The sequence below is a fragment of the Eublepharis macularius genome, chromosome 5, assembly GCF_028583425.1.
Source record: "Eublepharis macularius isolate TG4126 chromosome 5, MPM_Emac_v1.0, whole genome shotgun sequence".
In the NCBI taxonomy this organism is placed as follows: Eukaryota; Metazoa; Chordata; class Lepidosauria; order Squamata; family Eublepharidae; genus Eublepharis; species Eublepharis macularius.
This window is the reverse complement of record NC_072794.1, coordinates 88,153,327-88,180,298: the sequence shown is the minus strand read 5'-3', so window position 1 is coordinate 88,180,298 and position 26,972 is coordinate 88,153,327. Positions and strand designations below refer to the sequence as shown.

Sequence of the window (26,972 nt, the reverse complement as noted above, 5' to 3'; positions counted from 1 at the left end):
TCCACCCTGTGAATTTATCCCACTTTAGACTGTAGGATTGCCTAGTGAACAGTCTATGCACATTCCGGAGGACATTCGCTACAGCCTCGGAAAAGGAGCCTCTTGTAGAATCAGCCAGGCCATCAGTTTGAATGTATGTTGTGATGACAGACACCCTTCCACGACAACAGATCTTGACTTCTCGGTAGGGGAAGGAATTGGGTCTGGAGTCTCATCAGCCCGTGGAACCAAGGTTGTCTCAGCCAGTAAGGGGCTATCACTATCACAGATGCACCCTCTGCCTGGATGTTGCTGACCACTCTCGATAGGAGGGGTATGGGCGGGAAAATGTAATACAGGCGATCTGACCACAGGAACTGAAAGGCGTCTCCCAGCGATCCTTGGCCTGACCCACCTCTAGAACAGTACTGATCTAATTTTTGATTGTCCTCTGACACAAACAGATCGATCTCTGGAAGGCCCCACTTTACAAAGATAGGGTCCAAATAGGAGTCTTTTATAGACCACTCATCGTTGTCTCCCCCCAACCTGCTCAAGTGGTCTGCCAACGTATTGCTCACACCCAGAATATGCACTGCTTGGAGCCAGATGGAGTGTCTTAGAGCCCAAGTCTATACCTTTATCACTTCCCTGCACAGAGTCTCTGATGCAGTGCCCCTGTTTGTTCAGATAGAACATGGTGTTGTTGTTGTCTGTAAGCACCAACACAGTCCTTCCTCTCACGGCATCTGCAAAGGAAGCCAATGCATATAGAACAGCCTTCGGTTCCAAAAGATTGATGTGACAATCATTCTCCATATGGTCTCACAGGCCATGTGCATAGGACCCTTCACAATGGGCACCTCAACCCAGATTAGAGGCATCCATGGTCAAGGTAATATCAGCCCTACGATGTTCAAAGGAGATGCCCATGAGGAGATTTGTTTCCTCCAGTCACCACTCCAGGGTCTTGAACACACCCCTAGGGATACTAAGTTTCCTATCAGGATTATAACTTTTGGCTCAAAATTTAGAGAGGAACCAGAGCTGCAGTGGCCTCATGTTCAACCTGGCAAAGGGTACCACAGCCGTGGTGGAAGCCATACACCCCAGCAGAACCTGTACACTCTTGGTCGATTGGAACCTACAATGTTTAAACTGGGAAATCAACCCTTTTATTCTCAGAGCCCTGTCTGCAGGCAGGAAACCCTTACTGGGCTGCCCATCTAAGATCGCACCAATAAACTGCACGGACCTAGAGGGTGTAAGCTTAGACTTGGACTGGTTCACGAACAGACCCAGCTCTAGACAAGTGGAGAAGGTCAGGGACACCTGTCTGGACATGTCCTTAGCCAAATGGCCTGTGATGAGCCAATCATCTAAATAGGGGTAGCTGCAGCAGTTCCTGGTCTGCAAAAATGCCACTACTACTGCCATACATTTCGTGAACACCCAGGGCGCCGTAGGGAGGCCAAAGGGGTGAACGCGATACTGAAAAATGTGGTCGTTATAGGTGAACTGCAAATACTTTTTATGCTCAGGAAAAATTGACATATGAAAGTACGTGTCCTTAAGATGTATAACCGCAAACCACGATAAGGGGGGAATAAGCTTCATCACTGTCTGGAGTGTGGTCATTCTGAACTTGCACACCACTATAGATTTATTCAAGGTGCGCTAGTCCAAGATGGGACAGAAACCTCCATCCTTCTTTTCAACCACAAACAAAGAAGAATAGAAACCCCACACTGATGTCAGTTCAACCACCTCTTCAATAGCCCCTTTAGCCAGAAGGACATTCAGTTCTGCCTCTGCCCCTGAATTAGACACTGAGTCAGAAGAAGGGAGTCTTTGACCAGGTAAAGAAAAAACTCAATTTTATAACCAAAACGGATTATATCCAACACTCAACGTTCAGACGTAACTGAACACCCACTAGAATAGAATGAACTCAACCTGTTCCAAAACATGGGACTCGAGCCCTGTAATAGTCAGAACTGCTTTTGACTAGGCTGCTGATCTCTAGGGGGCTGCTGATGTGAGCCCTGCTTGCTCCTGCTGCCCTGCCTCCTAGGAAAGGAGGACTGGGGGCCTTGGTAAGGGTGTTGCGGCTGTGGAGCATACCCCTGATAAAGCTGGAAGGGGTGGTAACTTCCTCTAGGGTAGAACCTATACTGTTGCTTCCCCGATGCCTGTTGCTGGGGAAACACCCCCATATGATTTGGCAGTAAGCCTGTCCTTTCTCTTTTGTGACAGGTACTTGTCAGTCTTGTCGGAGAACAATGTTTTCAAACGGGAGGTCCTCCATCCTGTTTCTGGTGTCTGTTGGTAACACCGTGGCACGCAACCGAGCATGCCTCCAAAAGACCACTGCCTACAGAAGACTTCTTGCAGAAGTATCTGCCACATTGCAACTGGCATTGATCTGATGGCAGGAAAGTCAAGTCGCCTCCTCCTGGATCATCTTCAGGAGTGCCCACTGATCCACAGGGAGCTTTGGAATGAAAGTAGCAACCCTGGTCCACAACAAAAGCTGATAGGCAGCCATCATTGCAGAGTAATTGGCTATCTTAATGTTTAACGCCACAGAGGCGTAGAGTTTCCTGCTCATCGTGTCGATCTTTCTACCCTCCTTATCTGACAGGGTGGTATGCGGTCCTTGCCTAGGCCTCGACTGTATCTCCTCCATCACAAATGAAGACAGTGGAGGATGTAAGGACAGGTATGGGCAGACATCATCCATTGTTCTACACAGGCCCTCACATTTATGGTTGTTGGGAGGAGCAGAGGCTGGTTTGAGTGTTAGGTTGGACAAAAGGTCCACGAACACTTCAATAATCGGAAGAGATATATTGTTAGCAGATCCAGCATATATATGCTTTAGGATTTTATCCGTGGTCTTCTGTTCCAAAGAGGAGACATCTATCTCTAGAGCCCTGGCCATACGGCCCAGCAGCTCCATATAAGTGCCGAAATTCTCTGTTGGGGAGGTGTCATCAAGGGCCCCTATTGCTTCCTCCGGTGACGGATCCAAAGGCGGACTAGGGCTACGATGGATCAGATACGGGTTACCCTCCATCTCCCCTTCTGAAAACTGGTAAGCCAGACGAGTACGCAAAAACAAGTGCCTGCTCCTGTGTGGTGAGGGGGAACGACTCCGAGGCAGGACGTCTGTGTAGAAGGCATGACCCAGTTCGACCTCATAAGGGGGAGCCTCCCTGTATCGGTCCCAAGAACAATGCTCCAATCTGGGGGTGGCATAAGTATCCACCCGTCTTCGTGGAAGCTCGCCCTCTCCACGGAGGAACATGTCACCCGGGATCTCATTGAGGGGGATCTGAAACCCCTCGGGGTCAAAAGCTTGTCAAAGACAATCACTTCCTCCCCAATCCATTCCCTGGAGGACCTTGAGGCGCTCCGTTCCAAGGGATGACAGTCGGTCCCCTTGCGCCTCTTCGGCAGAGGCTCAGATCCGGAAGCAATGGCTGCAGTTGGATCCAACAGAACAGCCTTCTCCTTCAATTTATGCTTCTTCTTCTTTTCTTTAGGAGTTGACATGGCAGGAGACTCACTTGCAGGTGTCACAGAGACAGCGACCCACTCCGTAGGTTTCTCCAACCGGATCCGAGGTGATGAGGCGCCTCGACTCCGAGGAGAGAGAGATCATGGAGGTAAATCAGTCGCCATCATGGTACTCGAGGGGGTATGGCTCCGTGGAGACTTGGATGTGGATGGCACTGGATCCAAAGGGGCACTTGGATCTGCCAACTTCAGTCCGCCGTCTGCCCTCAGTTCCAAAGACGATTCCGACAGTGTCCTTAACACCGTATGTGCTGGGGAAGAGCGAGAACATGGAGTCTTGGAACCACTGAGTTTAGGATCCGGATGATCAGGTGTGCCGGTCAAAACAGGCGCTTTAGCCTTAGTCGGGGGGTCAGTAGCTGCCATGGCCTTCTTCCAAAGCCAAATTATATAAGAGGCACCTTCACCCAAGAACAAAAACAAACGGAGTAGAACCCTACACGTGAAGGAATCAATGGGAATTATACTAGAAAGAAATCAATATATACACTCAAAATTACCAAAATACTGCTAATTTAAATGTACCTTGTTACACAATTCAAATTCCCATAACAATGGGAATTTCACATGTAGGGTTCTACTCCGTTTGTTTTCTTCCAAAGCCAAGCATGCAGCCTATCCGTCCTCTCAGCCCGGGCCTTGGGGGTGAACGTGCAGCAGTCCTTACATGACAGGTGTTATGCGTCTCACCTAGGCAAAAAAGGCAGTTGGAATGGCCATCAGAGCGCGTCATTTTCCCTTTGCAGGAAACGTACTGCTTCTCTGACATGGCAAAGACCAAGAAGAAACGCTCAACGGTGAGTACTAACTGGTAGTTAAAGCTAGACTCTCCTCCAATGGCGGCAAAAGAGGAACTGAGGGTTGTGGGGGTGCTCCATCTACTTAGAGTGCCGTTTTCGGCGGGAAAGACAACCGTGCATGCACTCTGGTAGGCGTGAGCGCCCCCTAGTGGCTTAGGCTAAAAAACTCCAAATTCGGCAGGACTGCACTGGAAGACCGACAATGAACCATGGTTCTGCTACAATAAAGTTGGTTAGTCTTAAAGGTGCTATTAGACTCTTTACTACTTTGTGACTACAGACTAACATGGCTAACTCCTCTGGAACTAAAAATTAAGACACTAACTTGTATGTTGGAAGGAATGCATATATCTTGGAAGTATTATCATAGTGGAAGCCTGCTTCATGATTTCTATGCAGCAGACTGATAGTTTTTACACAATGCGGTTAACGGTTCCAAAATAAACGGTTCCAACTAAACGTACCATGCATACCATCTGCAGTTTGATCTCTACTGTACTCAAAAAAGCATGAAAAATTATATGGACCCATTAGGTGCATGCATCCAAAGAAGTAAATGAAGCTTACATTCTGCAAGCATAAGTACATATTTGTAGCTTTCCAGGGTTGATCTGTGTGTGTGAAGATGCAGCCCAGCATCTCAGTCTACAAAACTGTTTGTTCTATGGAATTCTGTATTATAAGTGGGGGGGGGGATCATACCCTGAATTATAATGTAAAATTGTTCCATTTTCAGCAGTTTGAGTGTCTTGCCGATGTAAGGACCAAATTTATCTTTAGGTTAGAGCTTAATAGGTGGTAGAAATTGAGCTCTGAGAACACGTACTCTGCAATACACATTATCAGAGTTCTATTCACCAAGTAAAGGTCCTCTAACCTGTGAGTAATTGTAAGACATCAAGATGAGATAGTTCAACCTACACCACAACGTCAGGTGCTGCAGCCTACATTAAACAATAGTACTTCTTGGTCAAGATCACCTGATAGGATTAGGGCTGCCAATCTCCAGGCAGAGCCTGAAGATCTCCCAGAATTACAACAGATCTTGACTAGAGATCACTTCTTCTGCAGAAAATGGCTGCTTTGGAGGGTGAACTCTCTGGAATTATATCCTGCTCATGTCCCTCCCCTCTCAAACCCCGCTCTCCCCAGGCTCCACTCCTAAATCTCCAGGAAATTCCCAACTCAGAATTTCAACCCTAGGATTTCAGCAGATGGCTTAAAGAGCCAAACACAAGCTCTGTATGGGCTTGAATACTGCCTCTTTGGTCTGGACAGCAAGACTTATTTTAGATTCCTAGCATAAGCCAGTCTGAATTCTTCAAACTCAACCCTTGGATTGCCTTGGATTATGCTTCTCCCCCTGCACTTTAGACTGCGTACTTGGGCTCTTGAGCCACTCTTCTTCTTGCCTCTGACCCTATATGTTGAATAGTACCAATTAGGAATGTGCAATTCAGTATTCCCAAATAGAAAATGTACCCATTACTTCACAGGGTTGTTGCATGGGAAAATGAAGGAGAAGAGAATGCTGTAAACCACTTTGGGTCTCTACTGGAAAGAAAGGTGGGGTACAAATGAATGAATGAATGAAAGAATGAATGAATGAATTTCAGTTAAGTAGTAATGTGGAAGTGCCCTAACAATCTGATATCTCTATAATAGGCTCATGCACTTTTATATAACAATCCATGCTGAACTCTTTAAAATCTACTGAATTTGTCTGCACTATTCATTTTTTCATACAACTGAGAATATGAAAACATTGCCAATATTCAGCAACGACTCCAATAAACAGAGTTTTATACCATCTAATCTTTGTATTTAGATAGGGGTTGGAACAGTGTATACTGTGCCATGGCATGCCTAGAACTCTGTTTTACCATAATTTGTCCCTGGGTTTATAGAAACATATCTGTGGCTGCATCTGTTATGTTTCAATTTGCAGGTTATATTAATACAATGAACTTAATAGAAACTGAAGGCTACACTGAAGTGTTAAATCCCTGCAGCAAGACCAGTGAGTCATTCTTTGTCTAATAATTGCAAGCTTGGGCTTTCTTTTAATGAGTTTTGAGAATATGTCATCACAGAGATGAAATAAATTATCATGTCTAAGGGGTATTATTTTCAATAACACAATTCAGAAACATTTCAACACATTCCATTTTGATTCATTAAATACTCCAACACAGAAAGAACAATCCCTAGACACCAAGAAGCACACTTTAATGTAGCCAAAGAGTATAATACAATTTTAGGTAATTGTCCATGTTAATATTTATAAGAACTGAGAAAAAGGTGCCTAACAGCTCCACACAGATAGTTCGGTAAACAAGGTTATTTTCAGGAAGACAGAACTGTGTTTACAATTCAACACAAGTAACATACTAGTATTTCATTGTGAATAACTGTACATTAGAAAAATTAATTGCCAGAAAACCCTCCTTTAGCCATATAGTCTTTATCTGGAGGCTTCTACTGTACTGAGATTTTCTCCTTGCTGCCTAATACAGGAGTTGGCACAGGAAAAGCACTTCTTTTTGATTTTAGAAGGAAGGAGGGATCCCCTTGACCAAGTTTCAATTACGCTATCAAATATATGCAACCTCTTGACAGCTCGCAAATTACAGCCCATGTATTGCCTATAACAGCTATGGGATGTTTTCTGTATGTTTGCAAAGCTTTACTTTTCAATAGTCAGCCATGAGAATATAAAGTATTATGAATTGTAGTCTTTGTATGTGTATGTGCACTCACGTACACTTTAAAGTGAATACAATTAAATGCCTTTAAATGGGAAATGCCTTCTCAAAAGAATACTGAACTGTGTGAACTTTCATGTTAGAAAATAATCAAGATTCAGTGGATACAAATCTGTTTTATCCAATCAACTCCATTATATCTTCTGCATATTCCTTATTAATGTGGTTAAATGTAAAGGAGGGTTGAAAGCTCCAATGGACATTGCAAACACGCTAAGGAGCTCCCTAGAACATTTGCCTTTTTTGGAACAACTCTCCTTATTTCCAAACTTCCTTGATTTTCAAAAAATCAAGGAAGTTTGGAAATAAAGAGAGTTGTGCAAGGAAGGAAGGGGGCAGTTTTCAAGAAATAGAGGGTTGGATTCTACCAACTCTTCTACAGTTGAAACAGAGAGGAGTCATCCCTTTTGGCCATCCAAAAGATTATGCTGAAGATCAGCTACATTAATAAAAATCATATCAGATAGATACTGCAGTGTGAAATGGGGTAAGATCAAGCAGAAAAGCTGATAGGATCCAATCTATTGAGTTAGTTGCATCATTCTCTGAAATGCAGCTTTAATTAGTCAACGTTTGGATTCTATTATTTGTAAAAATTGAGTTCCACTGCAGAACATAACTCCTTCAGTTCTGATATTATTGTTCTATTTTATGAAAAAACTATTATTGCATAAATTACAGGAAATGTCCACAACTTTTCCGAATTATCCAATTGGCCTTAGTTCTAATTTAGCCAGTTTCAAAAATTAAACATGCCACCTTCTTCAACTGCACGTATCTACCATATGTGGCTGGCTGTACTACAGCTTTAAAGTTTGAATGTGCAGTATCCATCCTGTACTTTCTAACCTGTAATAATTAATTCAATCCCCCTGCACTTTGAAATCTCCACAATAATAAGAACTTTATCAGGCTGGTGTTGGTATGAAGTAGCGTAGCAAACTGAAATCCCGCCGGGAGCAGTCTAGAGCCCTCTCTTCTAAGCAGTTATCATTTTCTGAATTACAGGAACTATAAAAGGACACTCTACTCAAGCTGCCGCTGAATGTCACCTGAAAAGCAATCACAAAAGGGCTCTGTCGTGGCTTATCTCTGAGCTCTGTCACTACGGCAACCAGCAGGGAATAAGTATCAGTGGGTCTATGAATTTAAGAATCCCATAAAAGCCAGGGCTAAAAAGGCATGTGCAGACTCTCAAAGATTGACTGCATTAATACATTAGCAAATACTGTGAAACACTGGATAAATGTCAGCAATTATGGAAAAAGCATCTAATAACGATATTCGTTGTCTGTCAAACCCCCACAAGGTTTGATATGCAACTGCCACTCAAAAGCTTCTGGTAATTTTATCTCTTTTTTACATCTGAGTCCACTGAATTCAAATTGGTACTTCAGAAGTAACAAACTATATAACAGCTTATTCTATACTGATCACAACTGACAACATACAATAAAGAAAAGAGAATGATTTCACTATGTGAGCAATCTTCACCAAAGATATCACATAAAATGTTTATAAGGCAGTTTATAAAATCCATGTCAATGAACAGCATGATTAAAATGGTGACAGGATAGGAATCAACATGGATGTTATTGATTTAATACATTTAGAGCTGGCAGCCTTTTAAGCAGCTAGCACTTTGCTAAGGAACAGCAACCAGTGTGGATTGCTTCAATTTATCTAGAAAGCAGTCAAAAGGCATCAGTTTCATCGATTCAAAATGAACACTGTAACAGCTAGGGGCAACAGGTCTTGACAGCAGTAAAAGGAGACAGAAAGGATGCTATCATAGTATACAAGTAACAGCTTTTCCTGTCAGTCATTGTTTGCTGTCAACCAATGGCCTGCGTTCTCTCATCTGAATTCATGTATGTGTTCTCTGACATGGTTGCAAACTCTTTGAATGAAGTGGCATCGATGAGGTTCAGGCAGATGTTAATGGTGCCAGGAAACCTCCTCATTTGCAGGGAAAAGAAATATCTGCTGGGGCACTTAAAACCAACCAGAGCCATATGAATGCCACCACATACGGAACTATGCTCACGCATTTTATGTATTCAGAGACAACCGTGTATGAAGCAGGGCTATGAGAATGAAGCCTGATCCAAAGGCAAAACATTCAAACTGTTGTGATAATTTTAGCCATTGAGAAGTATGCATGGAACATAGTGTTTGGGAAGCAACTAAGGTTGGACAGGGAGAGAGATTCTGCAAAGTACCCAAGAGTTCATAAAAATTAGGAACTATAATCTTCAACTTCCATACTGCAATATTCATTCCTCAATGTACTCATATACAATACTGTACACTGTACTGTTTACAGAAATAATGAAAAAAATCAGAAAAGTTCATCCATAAATAAATGAACAATAATAGTTCATAACTGCTGCACAAATCCGTTACTGTCTTTGCCAAAACTAAACATGAAACAGGGCCCAGAATACAATTCACATATTTAAATTGTGCAAGTATAATACAGGTTAATTTCTGACCACAGATGAGACATAGGATTGGAGCTAACCAGCTTTTTCACTGGTGAAAAATGGAGAAGGCGGGTCTCCCGTGGTTACCAAAAACACAATGCTGAGCATCATGGGACCTACATGAGCAAAAGCCATGTGGGAAAGGGACTGCAGTAAAGAGGACTATGTGAGATTTAACTAAAAGCTAGCTGGATCCAACTTGTATCTTCCTGTTCTAAAGAATGCACAGTGGGGCACAGGATGAAGCAGAAGCAGCAATAAGCCAAAGCAGCTAAGCTTGATATGAGTTGATAAGGGGACAGCAAGAAACCAAAACAATTGAGCTAATTGCAAGCTGGCCTGAATAGGACAGTCAACAAAGAAAACTGGGGCACCAAGTCTAGATGACCAGCATATTTTTGTTTAATGATTATTCACTTGATTTATACCCTGCTTTTCTCCTCAATAGGGACCAAAGCAGCTTACATCATTCTCCTTTCCTTCATTTTATCCTCACAACAACCATGTGAAATAGGTTAAGCAGAGAATAGGGTTGCCAGCTCTGGGTTGGGAAATTCCTGGATATTTTGGAGGTGGAGCCTGGAGAGGGTGGGGTTTGGGGAGGGACCTCAGCAGGATATAATGTCATAGAGCCCAACCTCCAACGTAGCCATTTTCTCCAGGGGAAGTAATGTCTGTTGGCTGGAGATTTGCTGGCAACCCTAGCTGAGACTGTGTGACTAGTCCACAGTCACCCAGCAAGTTTCCAAGGCACAGTGAGGATTTGAACCTGGGCCACCCAGATCCTTATTTATCACGCTAACCATTACACCAACACTAGCTCTTGAAGTATGTGAAATATAGTAATAAATCCTGTTCTTACTCCACTGCTTGTTTTTTTGCCACTCAAGAAGACAGGGTTGATTTGCTGTCTCTATAATGGTTTTTCACTGGATCTGTTTTTGCCATTCATAAACTAGCTCTAGTGAAGTTGGTGCCCAAGCACCATTTCTGATCAGTGTTGGGGGGTATAACCAAGCTCATCAGCATAACCCTGCTCCTTGGTGGCTGAGACCAGGATTAGGAACACTACAGAATGGGCTATGCTTGAAACAAGTCAAGCCCCAGTGGCTCTGCCAGCACCTCAGGGTTTCACCCTGGATTTTGACTAGTGCCTGTGCAGTTCTGGAAATGATTATTTACATTAAGAAGATTCAAGTAGCCTGTTATGAGCCCCTTTCTGTCCTTAGTTAGATTTTGCTTTCAGCCCTTTTCTTCTTACCTCCTCGGGATATATTGCTGCCACCAGGAATTATATTCCAAAATAATTTAAATTTCCCCTTTAATAACATGTCCAAGGGTCAAGTTCCTCCATGGTACTATGAGGCCTGAGGATAGGAATGGGATATAGGAATAACAGACACTCTGGGATAAAAAAAAATAAGAATAAATTTTTATTTTTACAAGAAGCATTATCAGTTTCACTATAGTACTTAAGCTTGATGGTTTCAAAGAGTATTATCTGTTCTTAAAGTTTCTTTACTTAGGTTCAGTCACTCAAATCTTCATAAACTTTCTTTCTCAGGCTGCACACACAGTTTGCCTGCTTCAGATATCAATCTCTCACTCAAATACACATAGATTTTTCTCTTAGGTGCAAATACAGTTTGCCTGCTTTATACAGAATGAATGGTTTTCTCACAGACACACAGAGTTCAGATTTCCCCACAGGTTATATTTCTCTCTGAAATGCTTAAATACGCTCCAGCTGCACATAGCTTGCCTGCTTTCCCCAGAATGAATCTTTCCTCTCCACTCAGTAACTGAAACAGCAGTTCACTCTGCCCACACTCTCAGTCATCAACTAGTCATCTCACTCATCCCTCTCTTTCACCCCTACTCTTCAACTGTACCATACCAAGTATTTAAAGACACACACATGCACTTAAAATCATTATATAGCCCCTTAGAATGATATGAAGGGACGGTGTTTGAATTCTGATTTTCATTCCAACACTTAGGTTCTTACATTCTGTTTTTACATTCAGAACAATGTATCAGTTCCCTCTTTACCTAAATGATTTTTTTCATATTTATTTTATATCATTTTGGATCATTTCAGTGTTATTTATTTCAGAAAACACACATAGGAGCCACACATAATTGAATGTTGCACAGACAGGAAATACAGGTGGACTGTGGATCCAGATTTGGAAAATCTAGAATCTTTTACTGTTCTAGCAAGCCAGTTTATACAATGCAGATAACCTACAATAGTATTCCATGTTCTTTCTTCTTTCCCAATATTCTCCTCACATGCAATTAGCACAGTTCTCATAGATATTTATAAAATGTACATATATTGGATAATCCTCTATTTCTTACTCTGAAGAAAGTAGCAATCACATTGCCAAAGAGAGCTCCTGAGAGAAATTTATGGAAGATTTATGAGGATAATTTCAAACTACGTTAACAAAATAAAAAGAAGAGCAATTTAAACATATTTGTAGGAGAAAGCTTTACTTTGCTTATAATGTTATTTATATTACCATTGATGAAGACTGGTGTTGAAACATGTTTGATTTTTGTGAAGAGTATTTTATACAAGGTATGACAATTTTGGAATATTTTAGTTTATTTTTATATATACATTAATGGATATTTATTTTGATTACATTTTTACATTGTACTTCTTTCAAACCAGCAGGCTTTTTGTACCATTAGTATCAGGTAATGAAGATTTTTACCTCAATTTCTTTCTGTTTTCTGGCTTTGGGGTTTATTGTAGGTTTTATTTCCCTTTTAAAAACATGATTTAAATCTTGCCTCTGCCATCAAATTCCTATGTGATCTCGGTCAAGTAATTCTTTCTCATCTCCCAACCTCAGATAATAAATGCTGGCTATTGTAAGGATTACAACATATAGTTGGTTGGATCCAGCGCAAAATTTCCTCTTATGCTATAGCTCTCACTCAAGGGGAAATGCAAGAAAAAGACTGTAGTAGCCACTTGCACTGTCAAACTTAATGTATCCTCACTTGGGTTTCTACTTGTGCAAGACCTTATGCACCCAATTGCTGGGCATTATGATATATAGGGAGGAACGCCTTCGATATCGCTCAAGATCTTGCTCAAGCAGAACTGTGCTAATTCCGTTTATGTTTCACATTGCACCTCACTGCATCCAAGCCCATAGGTATAAAGCACATTAACAACGAAAGCCTAATACAATAATATAATAACAGTTCATTTGTATACCGCTCTTTTGGCAGATTATTAACTACCCAGAGTGGGGTGAACAAAGTCAGTGTTATTATCCCCACAATACAGCTAGAGCTGAGAAGAGGGGCTTACCCAAGGCCACCTGATGAGTTCATGGCAGTAGTGAGATTTGAACCAGCAAAAACCTGTCACAGCAAAATTACTTATCCACTATATTACAGCAGCTCTACAAAAATATTGTTATTAATCAACTAGAACTAAAACAATTACCCAAAAACTAAAACAGAGACGTTTCCATTGCTATGCATTATGGAAAAACTATTTTTATTGTCCTTCTGCTGGGGCATTTATCACAGTTCACCAAATATAGAACAACTAGAATTGTACTGATGCTTTCATTCTACCAAGTGAGAAAGCAAGGGGTAAGGCCTAGATATTTTTGGTGGAGGCACCTACCTTCTACGATTTCGTGAGGAAAGCTATCACATTAAAAATTTTGTAGAAGATATGTTTTCCTATTTAGACCAACATTTGACTAGAAGAATTTTAGAAGTGTGGTTAGAATATCAGATTAGAATCTGTGAGACCCACGGCTAGTCATACACTCTTAGCCTAACCCACTTCACAGGGTTAAGGTAAATGATGAAAGTTGCTTTGGGTTCCTATTAAAGAGAAAAGCTAGGTATAAATTAAGTAAAAAAATAAATAAATGTAGAATGTTGTCTACATTTTAATGTTTGAGTTTTTCTATGGTTTTAATGTATGTTCTAACTCACTTGTAACCTACACTGATATATATATATATATATATATATATATATATATAAAAGATTAATAGAATATAATATCTGTATTATTTCATATTTATCACTATGAGTTAAGAGGAACAAACAATAAAGACTGGGTCTCTTACATCTTTAACAGCTGCATTAAGGAAAAGCAAATTTCAGTTGCAATACCTTTCTAAACCCCAGAAGCACAATAATATTACAATCTGTTATCTACCAAATTTCCATCTTCTACACAATGATTAAAAACCCAACAAGCTTGTCCTCTGTTGTGCATCTATCCTAAAATCTGTATAACAAAGTATCAGATCTGCTTTTGAAACATTAAAGTAATATGTAAAAAAGGACCCAAATATTTTAGACAGGTGTAAATAATTTTTAAAAATGTAGAAAGGTCTTAACCTGTATCCCAATTTTTCCTTGGATTATGTAGAGAAAATGGTCTGGAAATAGACATCAATCCCTGTACTACCCCCCTCTTAGCCACAGAAACCCACACACATTTGTAGAAATTATAGCAAGTAAAACAACTTTTATTAAGCTTTTGGCATCTTCTGCCAATTTAACATTTAAGTCTACTGTTTTCACCAAGGTAACCCATTTCTCCCTCTCAGTTCAAAGGCTATGTGGGCTGAGAATGGCAAACAAAAAGACAAATCATGCTAAGTGAAATCCTCTAACAGCCATTAGAGAGGGAGTTTTTTCCTCTCTGAAGTAGATCATCCCAAAATTGTAATAAGAAGAAATCAGATATTTTCTGTGTATTTTAATTAGATGAAGTAATTATAACTCCAAGTGTTAACATTATTCATAGTCTGTAGAAGCTGAAAAAAATTGTCCTTGTTAAAGTGCAAAATGGTATGTTAACAATCTTGCAAGCTCCTTGTTTCTCACAGTTAAACTGACACAGCAGGAAAACATTCTTCTAAAGGGAGAGCTCTGGTTTCTTGGTTAAAAACATTTTTTAAAACTATTGACATTTCTAACAATATCCTATATTTTGTTAAGTTGAAACTACAAGCAAAGGACATGCTTTGGTTCTAACAGGAGGCACAGTAACACGATTTTTAAAAAAGTTCTTGGCTTTGATGTATTTCTGGTAATGCAGAAGTCTGAAGATTATCAGATTCATAGGAGACTCCATTACACAGGAATCTAATTATTGGAGGTTTATTTAGCTGTTGTGATTGCTAAGGCAAAGGTTAACGAGAACTGCATGGCAAAAAACATCCTGTAGTATTACAAAGTATTTCTTATGCTGCATAAAATGTAAATGAAAAGTATTCAAATCAAATGCTTCTTTAACACTTTAATTGTTCAAAGTTAGAGCTTTACTAATGACTGGAACCATTAGGATATCTTATTGTCATAGACTACATTTTTATCAAAATGGGAAATTTAAAAAAATGAAGATTGATCAAGATGGACTTTATGAGTGAATTATCTATAAATGACAATAGAGGGAGAAATGTTTAAACCATTATTGCTAAAGTTAAATCTTCATAAATATTAAGTTGGAAGCTCCAATTTCAGGTAGAAATTAATTATATTTTGGGGAGTAACTTGTTTAGAAGTGTTTACACAGCTGACGGGCCCCAGCTGCAGTTGAGCTTTTCTGGATTCGTCTGCTTTTGAAGTAGATGACTTAACAATCACGTTTCATTAAACTTGAAAAGAAAAAAGTCACCTGCAACATTGTCACTTGTTAAAACAGACTTTAAATCTGGTTTGTGCATTTTATACATGCTAAACATCCTTACAGGAAGGCTTTCCCTTTTCATTCGATTGTTTTCCAAACAGCTGCAGGCATTTGGATTAGAAATCATAATTTTCCAGTCCTTTCTGGCCTAAACTCAACTAGCAAGTTATATATATTAGAGGTTGGATTTCTGGTAAAGATGGCAGAGTAATCAGAAGCAACACTGTGCCACTCCTATTTCTTTTGTATGTTATGTATTGATTTGGACCTGTGTTCTTTGATGCAGTGGTGATTTGCCTTTATTTGCCGTTTTGTATTTTCTCTTCTTATCAACTTGAGATAAATGGGCTTATAATTTTCAACTATGATCTGTAAGGGGAAAAATACAAAGATAGCCCCTTCTTCCTTCCCTGAGTTGGTGCGGAAGCTCGGGGAAAAGTAATTTCTCTGTTGAAAAATATGGAGGCTCAGCTGGAGATACAATCTAAGCAACTAAAAGCACTTTCTGCTAATGATAAGACAATTGATAAATTGATTCAACAACTTAGGGAGTTGACTGAGACTATCGGTATATCAATTCAACAGATGGAGATTAAAACTGCTGACTTGAAAGACCAAACCATTTCTCATGAGGCAGCTGTCTCAGCTTCATATAATATTCTTTCTAACTGAATCTCTCACCTAGAGAGTTACATTCGACGTCTAAATATTTGTGTTCTTGGATTATCAGGAGAGTCTGAAAAGTCAGGACAGAAGAGGTTGGTTGAACTCATAGAGACACTACTTTGCAAGGTTCTGCAGCTTCCTGCTGATCATCAGTTGCAGACTGAAAGAGTTTACAGCATTCCTCAGGCACCAGGCAGTGTAAACAAACCAGTTCCTGTAATTGTCCAGTTTCTACCACTGAGGGTGAGAGATCACCTTTTACATTTGGCAAGACTGAAATGGGACTTGTATTTGGGTACTAATAAAGAGAGGATCATGCTTTACCCAGATTAAACTAAAAAAGTGTCAATATTACGTTATCAATATGCAAAAGCTCTTGCAAGAGAGTTGAATCTGCAACATTACATCATGAATCCTGCCATCTTGTATGTCTGGTATCAAGATGAAATTAAGAAGTTTTACAACTCACAGTTGGCAGAAGCCTACCTCATCAGTTTGAAAAAATAAATAGTTTGTATATAACTATAAAGAGGGAAGTGGCAGGTATTGTGGAGACCTCTGGCATCTTACCCAGAAGCAAAGATTTCCTCCCTTTCCCCCCTTCATTTTGGTATAATAATATTATAATAATAACATTCAATTTATATACCACCCTTCAGGACAATTTAACACTCACTCAGAGTGGTTTACAAAGTATGTTATTATTATCTCCACAACAATCACCCTGTGAGGTGTGTGAGGCTGAGAGAGCTCTGAGAGAGCTGTGACTGACCCAAAGTCACCAAAGCTGGCTTCAAAAAGAGTGGGGAATCCAACCCAGTTCTCCAAATAAGAGTCCTGCCGTTCTTAATCACTACATCAAACTGGTATGAGGTGGGAACTGTTGTGGTGAGCAGAATTATATAGAATTATGATTCTACTTATTTTGTTTAAATTAGTAAAAAAATTTGCCATGTGTTCTTTTTTTGCTATTTTTTGATAAATTACTTACAATAAGGTTCTATATGTGATATCCTGCATTTATTTAGTGATAAGGGAAGAGAGCTTTACTGATCAGATATACTATTTTATGGGTTTATGTTATCTCCAAATTGAAAAATATTAATGTTGACACGGCTTTTTTTTTACAAGAAACTCATAACGGCAAATGATAAAAACAAGTTGTATAGAGACTGAAAGGTGTATGTTACAGATATCTCTATTCAGTCTAAAGGTGTGGCTATATTAACACATAAACATGTCTCTTTCAGGTTCAAGAATTAATAACAAACCCAAATGGTTGCTTTATTATTTTGCTGGTGTTACAATTATGATTAATATACATGGTCCAAATGTGGATTCTCCAGATATGTTTAATTAATGTTTCAAAAGCTTGGTAGATTTTAGATATGATTATTTGTTAGTAGGGGGAGATTTTAATGAAATACTAAATACAGCTTTAGATCAAAGCACACCGCCACATAAGGAACGTTCATTGGTGAGATCTACATTTAAAGCCTATGTGGCTGAACTAGGTTTGATAGATCTTTGGTGTATGTTACATCCAAAGGACAGAGACTATACCTTTATTTCTTCTTTACATTGTAACTGTTTTCAATTTAATTATTAGTCTGGGGGGGGGATGGGACCCCTCACAGGCTGCTAGTGTTCTCACTTCTCTCATGAAGGTGAAAACTTGGCATGGGCACCACTCCAGAGCCGTCAGGTGCCATGGGTGGGAGGCAGCATCCTGCCATGGACTCCATGCTTAGCCCCCCACCCCCCGGCTGAAGAAGGGAGCCAGGAAGAGATGGATCTGATCGATGAGGCAAACGAGCCAGGTGCCGGGGGCACAGACACAGAAGGGAACGATGATGTGTAAGCAGTGGTGGGGTAGGCATTCTGCAGCCCAGGCATCATGCTTGGGGCCCAGACGCCTGGCCCAAGCACCTGGTTTCTTCCCCACAGGGGCCTACATGCTGGCAATCTCTGTTGAAGTGGAGGTGCCAAGCCATGACCCTATCACGACAGGCTGTGACGGCTGAAACAATTGTCCTCCAGACTCTCTGCATCAGTGGATCCCTGAAGCTGGCAACTACGGGGGATCCTGTTCTATATGCAGATTCTAAATTCTCCAAGGAGGCCAGAGTGATACTGCTGGGGAGTGCAGAAGGGACTGGCAGGCTGGCAGAATGGGCAGACCAGTGGGAGGGTGCTACAGGCTCTGGACTGGAAGGAGACATGGACGACTCACAACCCATGCACCATGCCCCCTCACAGGGAGCTGAGCCTCTGGGGGGGGGGGTTGCCCTGCCTGCTGCTTTGCTGGGCAGCTCCCCTGCCCATGTGTGGGGAACCTCCTGAGATGGGTTCCTCCTCAGGACTGCAGAACACGTGCTCATAGGGTGTACTGACTTGCCAGCCTCCGGTATCAGGTTACAGCATCTCTTCCAGGGATTTCCGAAGTCCAGTGTCATTCAGTCTGAGCTCAAGTCTTCCAGCATTCCATCTCTCAAGTTAGCAAAGCCAAACGGGGCACCTGAAGTCCAGAGTCAGGCTGAGGTCAGGTCTTCCAGCAATCAATCAAGGTAGTGTCGGCAGGTCAGCATCTAATGTACACATTGTGTTCATGCCCCAGAAGTGTTTCTCTGGAGGCTTTATAGCCTGCATGCCCACACGTCATGCACCTAGCTGGCTTCTCAGGAACAGTCTTGTAAAGACTCGTCTTCACTGTCAGCAGGCAGCTGTTATCGAGCCAAAAGTTGTGCACTGTGCCTCCTCACCTGTAATTCTGCTCTGAGCCTTCTTCAGCATTCCAGAGGCACGGGTGATCCTGGAGGGCTGCGAACGGCTAGCTGGCCTTCACCTGCTGAATTAGAATTGCAGAGTGGAGCAACTTTACTTACCGCTCCTGGGCCTGTCATGGGGGCCACTGGGGGATGCTGGTGGGGTTCTCAGGGAAACAGCATAGTGTGTGCTTCCTCCTGTGGTCTCACTGTGCCTTGCCCGGCTTAACCACCAGCATAGCTCTCCCAGAAACATCCTTAGGGAGCAGACAAGCAGTGCCACTGGCACCAGTAGGCCTCAGGATTGTGCTGTTATTCAGCAAAAAAATATGTTTAGAGTATACTGTACACCACAGCATCTTTTTACTAAAGTTTTAAGCACAATGTCTATCTGTCGGCGGTGTAATTCACAAAATGCATCTCTTAAGCATATGCTTTGGACATGTTTAGTCATTGAATTCTTTTGGAAGAAGTTATTACATGTTAATTTTGTGTTAGAAGACTCATTTATTTTTGAGGCTGTTAATGTACTGTTAAACTACTTGCCTGTCTCTTGGAATCTAACCAATAGTCAACAGAAATGGACACTCTGCACTTACTAAAAGATTTATACTTCATTGGAAAGATAAAAGCCCACTTCTTGTAAATCACTGGATTGAAGACCTTATAAACTTAGCAACATTTGAACGTATTGCACATATGGATTTATTTTTAGATATTTGGAAATCTTTTATAGATACCTATATAATAGATTTGCCTAAAGTGTTTTTGTAGCCAGCACTGTTTTTTTTCTTCTGCTTTGCGCTAAGGAAGTAATAAAATTTTAAAAAATTAAATGTACACACACACATGTATATGTGTATATATGTTGTATATGTATATGTACACACACACCACAGTCACACACACCCCTCTCTCACACACACACAGAAGTTGCAGTTAAGTTGTATGTGTTTACCTCAAGTTTCAGTTGAACTTCTAATACAAGGATTGGCAACTTTACTATAAAAATCAGTGTGGTACTGTTCTGCAAAATGTACTGCTTGAACGTGCAGTCATTTTGGGCACTTAACACCTAACACAACTTTATGCATTTTAAGTCAGCATTTCCTAGTATGTAGCAAAAGAAATCTCAGGTAATACTTGATCAAAAAGAGGTCCAATCTAGAGAGCATTTTTAGTGTATCCTCAGGTGTGTCTTATACAGCAAAACTTTCTTGTACAGGAGCTCACTTTGCCCCTCCCCTTCACATTACCTCACAAATTGCTTTTTAAATATGGAGATGTAATAGAAGTAAATTCTTTCTTTTCTTTGAATAGACGACAGAAATCATAACACAAAGTGAGATATTAAAACTCTTCAGTGAGTCCTTCACATATGTCCTTTGAATTAAAGAGTCCTTCTGAATGGTAGTCAAAATGCACAAAACTATGCAATCCTACCAAGTTGCCATCTCCACAGGGATTCAACCATAAAGTTTTCTAAAACAAGTATTTAAGAAAAGTGATTGGAATTCAGTGTTTAATAATGAAAGATGGGGTTAATCTGGTTTCTTCTTCTACTAGACTTGCATTTTCTTACTAAAGTTTTTTTGAAGATTTTTTTGCTCACTCATATGGAACTCTTAACCCTCACAAACCACACAATGACTGTACACAGTCTATCATCCAAAGAAGATATTGAAAAACCTAGACTGATATGTGCTCTGAAATTATGGTCATTTTATCAGTATAACTAGTTATATTAATAGCCCCATTCCAAACAGTTTAATAAACGTTTCAGGGGGATTGATCAAGAAAGTGTTTTTCACACTTTGGAACACAAATATTAACTTACAATATGTTCACAAACAGGAATGTAATAAGTCTTTCAATTGGAGTTTGGAAGCAGAGCCAGTATATATGTTGAGAAAAAAATGAGAATAGTATTTACAGATGAATCTAAGGTAAATCTTGACTTACTGAGTCATCTGTAGCAGAAGCAGGCCAGCCTTCCCATAACTGATGACGAACAGGGATACTAGTCAGGTCATACACATTCCGCTTAACCTGCAAAAAACCAAAACAATATACCAATGTTTAAAATATAGAGTTGTTATCCTTACTATTTATACAATCTTTGAAAATGTGGAAATCTCATTCAGTCTATGGATAAAAATGTGAGGCAATTAAAATATTTTGCTTATATGGAATTCAACAAGGAGAAATGTTGGTAAACACAGACCGTCCTAGAAGATCCCATCAAGCTAGCTACATCCAAAACAAATGGTGTACCAGTGGAATTATAACAACCTACTTATATACATCAAATGATACCATCATCACTATATGAGATTTTTGCTAGGAATTTCCACATTGCGATGTCATTCTGGAATCACCTCAACTCTAGTTTTACACATGGACCTCTGGCAATGTCCTGATGAAGGCTAACTTATGGTTTTGGTTTTGTATTGAGATTAGAGTCTAGCCTTGGATTCTCAAAAGATTACTTTAGAAGCCTTGACCTACATGCAGCCAAACTTTTAATAAAACAAAGATTGTTAGACCAGAGTGCTCAAACTGATACTGGATTAGTAGGCACTTTGAGAACAACTCTTCTTTACAGGCAGTTCCTTCCTTCTCCCCAACTCTTCCAACAGACTTTACTGATATAATAAATTATGAATGCCAGAAAAGCTCTCACTTTGGCATGTCTAGACATTCTACTGGTTGCAGTTTTGGAAGACTGCTTCAATAGGATTCTATATAGTGAAAGAGTTTGCTCCTGTGACTATAGGTCGGTTGAGGATTTGTTCCATGCCTCATTCCAGTGCCCAAGATTTGAGGCTGCCTGCAAAAGATTTCGGAGGACCCTTATATCTTGTTTGTCTGGATGGTAAGATCAGGATAAACTAGTATTACACTTTAATTGCACCACGCTGGGTCATTATCCATTGGATTGTAAGGTGTATTATCATGGTTTTACTTTGAGATATTTTAAATGGTTACGTATTTTAATTTCTTCTTTGAAAACATGTAGAAATTTCTTGTTTTTACTTTGATGGAATCATGGTGTTGCTTTTATGGCTTATTTGCTGATCAAATAGCTTATTCACTGGTTTGCTGACTGGGTGACATGCACCTCTGACAATTGCTAAACTAATCTCAGTACAAACCTAAATGACATACAATCAACTGAGAAAGAAGATAGAAAAATCATATGTTGAGTAGAAAAGTATACCTAACTAAAATATAAGTTTCACATCTTCATTCTAAAGATCTACATAAAGAGAAAAGATTTACATGAAAAATTTAAAGACAAGGTGTCCATTCTGTATCAACTAACAACTAAAACCCAACAAAAGAGAACACAATTTATATTTTACCATCAAATGTAGAGGTTAACCTCAAGCAGATTTATAATGCATAACAATAGGTAAAAGCAGCAAAGTTTTGGAGAATGGGTTGGTGCTCGTTATGGGTATCCATAAGTAGAATCTCCAGCATACTAATCAAAAATCTGATTCTTTATGAGTAATATGACCAATGTGTACACACTGCTGACCATCAATTACCAGAGACACTATGCTGGTCCTCTCCTACCAGGAAATGGGAGATTATCTCTGAGCAGGAATGATCATTGCCCACTTTGGGAAGGCATTCTCCCACCACTGGGCCTCCCATTCACTCCTCTCTCTGGGGCCAGCAGGAAAACTGTATGGGGGCTGGGGGTGGAAATGACATTGGGCCATGTGGCAACATCATGTTCAGGCAAAAACCTGGATGTGAAGACAGTGAATCAGTTGATGCTCTATAATATAGAATTACCATAAAGTAATACTATACTCAAAGGAATGCCAGGCATCCCCTCCCCCAGAGGCCCTTTAACACTGAAGCATCTGAAGGAGGCAGAGGAGTATAGCTTTCTCATGAAAGACTTGCACTCTGCTCCCTCCAGAATCTCCACACCAAAAAAATGGCAGGGGGTCAATGAAGACTCATGGGGTGTTCTCTCATTTGCTGGGGGAAGGGAAAGAAAGTCATGTACAACTTTCTGTGCTCCTCTAACTTCATTGGTGCCAGTAGGCCTAAAAGGAATATAGAAAAGAGGAATGGTCTTGAATGAAGTCGTCAGCCTTTCAAAAAGGCCCCAGGACACAGAGGGGTGGAAGTCTTGATTGAAGGTTCCTTTCGCAGGATGTGCTTAACTGAGCAGTTCTAAGTAGGTTACCAGGACCTTCCCCTTTTGATTGCCTTTCTCGCCTATGAGCCAGTCGGGATCCAAACCTGGCAGGCTGTACACAGTGATCATCTCATCAGCAAGTAAGGAGAGCTCACTGCTGTCGGCTGCCTGGTAGAATATAGAAAAAGAGTCAGGGCTCTGCTTCCTTCAACAGAAAATGGAAGATCATCAAATTCTCCCTTTTTCAAGCTGGAAAGACCAGAGAAGTAACTGGCACCCTTTAGCTGTGCAGCCACTGACCCACAAGGAAATAGGTGTGAACATGTATACATTGCCAGGCCTCCTGGTACAGCAGAAGACCTTCTGGCCTCCACTGTCACTACCCACCACTGTTCAGCTAGGCAGTGGAAGGAAATTCCCCAGAAAAATGAAGGGTGGGGGTGTGATGGTGTGATGACACTGCAGCCTGTACACGGGCCTTCTCTGTGGTGGCTCCTACCCTATGGAACAGCCTGCCTGAGGAGGTCAGGAGAGCTCCTGCGCTCTTGGCTTTCCACAAACAATGCATCCCTGGTGTGATGACACTGCTTCCAGTGTAACCCAGAAGTGACATCATCACCCTAGGCAATGATCTAGTATTCTCCTCAAATTTTTTGGTTAAGCCACAGAGTTTTGGGTGAATGCTAAAGCATCACCACCACTGTTATGATGTTACTTACAAGTCACACAGGAAGTGACATTATTGTGCCAAGGACATCAATTGCCTCCTCCAAACTGTGTTACTGACTTGCCAATCTCCCACAAGTTGCCTGGAAAACTGCCTGGCAACCCTATGCAGAAGAGAGGAACTTCTTACTCAGGGTGTCTCAAAACCTGGAACTTTGCTTTGCTTTATTTATTTATTTTATTTATGTCATTTATAGTCCGCCTTTCTCACTGAGACTCAAGGTGGATTACATAGTATGAGATCAGTACAATCAATAGCAAGGACAAGGGTAGGCATTTCCATACAGTGTCAAGGACATTTCCTTTTTTTTTTTTACTTTTTATTTTGCATTTTTATATCACTTTTTCCAAAACTACAAATAACCAAATTAAACAATAGCATAATGGGCAATACGTGGAAGAGATGAAAACCTTGATGTTTTAACAAACAGCCAATATTAACATTGAAAACAATACACTGAGTATAAAAAGTCACATTATAGCAAAGAAGCTAAGTGTATGTAAATCTACGTTAGGTAACTAATTGATATTATGACAATAGGTTAAAAAGGGTAGCCATTGTACAAGAAAGCACGATTGATATTGTGGATTATCTATGCCTTTAAGGTGATCCGCTATTTTTTCCATTATAAAAATGTCCCATAGTTTTCTGAGCCATTGTGATACACTTGGAGTTTTTTCCTGTCTCCAGGTTGAGGCTAAAAGCAATTTTGCCGCAGAAATCAATAAAAATATCAGATTTTTCCTAGTAGATGGGACCGTCTGATCCTCCCAGAGTCCTAGCAGGATTACTTCAGGGCACTTGGGAATTGCATAGTTTGTTATTGTTTTAATTTGTTGTATGATTCGATCCCAGAACAACTGAATTTTAGGGCAAGACCACCATAGATGAATATAGTCTCCATTTTGTCCACATTGTTTCCAGCATAGTGGTTTCGTTTCATGATTAATGCGGTGGAGAAGAGTGGGAGACAGGTACCACCTCGCCATTATTTTAAAGGATGTCATTCTGATGCTCACTGCTTTAGATTGCAAGCAGTTTCCTGACCAGATGGAAGACCACTGAGCATCAGATAAGATTGTATTACAGTCTCTGCTCCAGTTTGCTTGGTATTTCAATGTGAGCGGATCATTCCTTGAGTTTAAAATAGCATATATTTTAGCTATTAGACCTTTCCTATGAGATTGTGTTAATTTAAGTAAATATTCAAAGTCAGTTAGTTCACGCTTTAATGAGGTTACAAGTGGCTGACTTTCTAGTAGGTGCCTGATTTGGAGGTATTGAAACCATGGGATTGTAGCATTTGTATCCTTTTCTATTTGAACCTTGTTCAGGATAATCCCATGATTGGTTATATCAATGATCCTGTTTTGTTTAATTACTTTCCATAATTTAAAAGAATTTAAGTCCATGCCAGGTGGGAACCAATTCTGATCTATAAAAGATGATAATGGCGAGATGGTTGGAGCAAGATGTTGCCTTAACTTGTCCCATATGTCTAAGGTGGTTCTTAGAAAGGGGTTAGTATGAATTTGAGGTGGTCTATTCTTAGGTTCAGCCCATATCACATCCTGTAAGTCGTGTGGGTAGATGTGTGATGATTCAATTTGTGGCCAACTTGAACCTTCTACAGTATTTAATAGTATTACGATGTTTGCTAGTTGGGCAGCTATGTAGTATTGTTTTAAGTCTGGGACTGATAATCCACCTTTCTTAGCAGACCGTTTCATGGTTAAATAGTTTATCCTAGGGCGTTTGCCATCCCATATAAAATTGTTTATAATTTTTTGCCAATGTTGGAAATCTTGATCTGTAAGTTTAATTGGTAGCATGCGGAAATTAAATAAAAATTGTGGGAGAATCATAGATTTTACCAGATTAATCTTTTCTGCCCACAACAACTTCATTTCCGCCCACTCTTTAATTTTGTCTTTAATCTTTTTTTGTAACGGTTTAAAGTTAGCTTCTTTTATATCCAGTAAATCAACTGGTATCTTAATGCCTAAATAAGTCCATTGCTTATGGGTCCATTGATATGTAAAATTAGAAGCTATCTCTGACCTAATGATTGGAGTTAGGTGAATAGGGTAAATTTCTGATTTGGTTTTATTAATTTTAAGACCTGAAATGTAACCAAAATCATGCAGGATTTTTTCCAGGGATGGTAATGAGGTGCATGGATGTGCAAGGTAAAGGACCATGTCATCCGCAAACAGGGAAATTTTATAAACATGTTTTCCAATAGTGATGCCACTAATGGCGTTCTTTTGCCGTATAGCCTCAGCCAGAGGTTCTATGGATAAGGCAAATAATAATGGGGAAAGCAGGCATCCCTGTCTGGTTCCTCTTGTGAGCTCAAAGTCTTTTGATTTCAATCCATTGAGTTTTATTTGGGCCTTAGGAGAAGCATATAATAGTTTGATAATTTGAATAAATGAATGGCCAAATCCCATCCTAGAGAGCAATCTTATTAAATAATTTGTTTCTAAGCTGTCAAAGGCTTTTTCAGCATCTAATGAGAGCAGGATTGATTCTATTTGATTGGTTTTACAGTGACTGATAATGTTTAGAGTGTTTCTTACATTATCTGTAATACTCCTGTTTGGTATGAAGCCAGTTTGATCAGATTGTATGTAATGACTTATGATTTTATTCAGACGATTAGCCAGTACTGCTGTAAATATCTTTGCGTCCTGATTTAGTAATGATATGGGACGGTAAGAAGATGGGAGGGTGGCATCCTTCCCTGGCTTAGGGATTACAATAATTGTAGCTTCATACCATGTTTTTGAGAAGTTGCCTTTTAAAAGGATTGCATTGCAAGTTTGGCGAAGGGGTTCTGACAGAATGTGTATAAACTTTTTATAAAATTCGGCAGGGAAGCCATCTCTGCCGGGAGTTTTATTTAGTTTGAGATTTTTGATGACTTCAGTGATTTCCTGAGAGGAGATCGGTAGATCTAGGAAAGCTTTATGCTCTGGAGTAATTTGTTTCAAGGTTGTAAGAGAGCTTAGGAAGTCCTCAATACCAGATGGTGTTGGATTCTTTGATTTATATAAAGTAGAATAAAAGTCACGAAATATATCTAGGATTTCCTTATTATTGGAAGTGTGAGATTTACCATTTCTTTTAATTAAAGAAATTTGGTTGGAAGAGGATTTCTTTTTAACTTTCCAAGCTAGGAGGCGTAACGTTTTAGGGGTTTTGTGCCAGTACCTCTGTTTTAAAAACAGTAGATTCTTTTGTATGGAGAATGTCTAAAGTGCCTCTAGCTTTTTCCTTTCTAAAGTCAATTGATTATAGTCTTTCTTATTGCAGCATTTTTTGTGTTTATTTTCAAGAGCATGAATT

The 26,972-nt window shown here is 40.1% G+C and overlaps 1 protein-coding gene across 1 annotated transcript in view; it reads right to left on the bottom strand.

Annotated features, from left to right (window-relative positions):
- Nucleotides 1-26,972, bottom strand: part of FAF1 (Fas associated factor 1) — a 403,775-nt gene that overhangs the window by 192,130 nt on the left and 184,673 nt on the right. Inside the window, exon 8 of the mRNA XM_054980952.1 lies at nucleotides 20,695-20,781. Coding sequence (XP_054836927.1) covers nucleotides 20,695-20,781 — 87 coding nt within the window. The remainder of the gene's footprint in view (nucleotides 1-20,694; nucleotides 20,782-26,972) is intronic.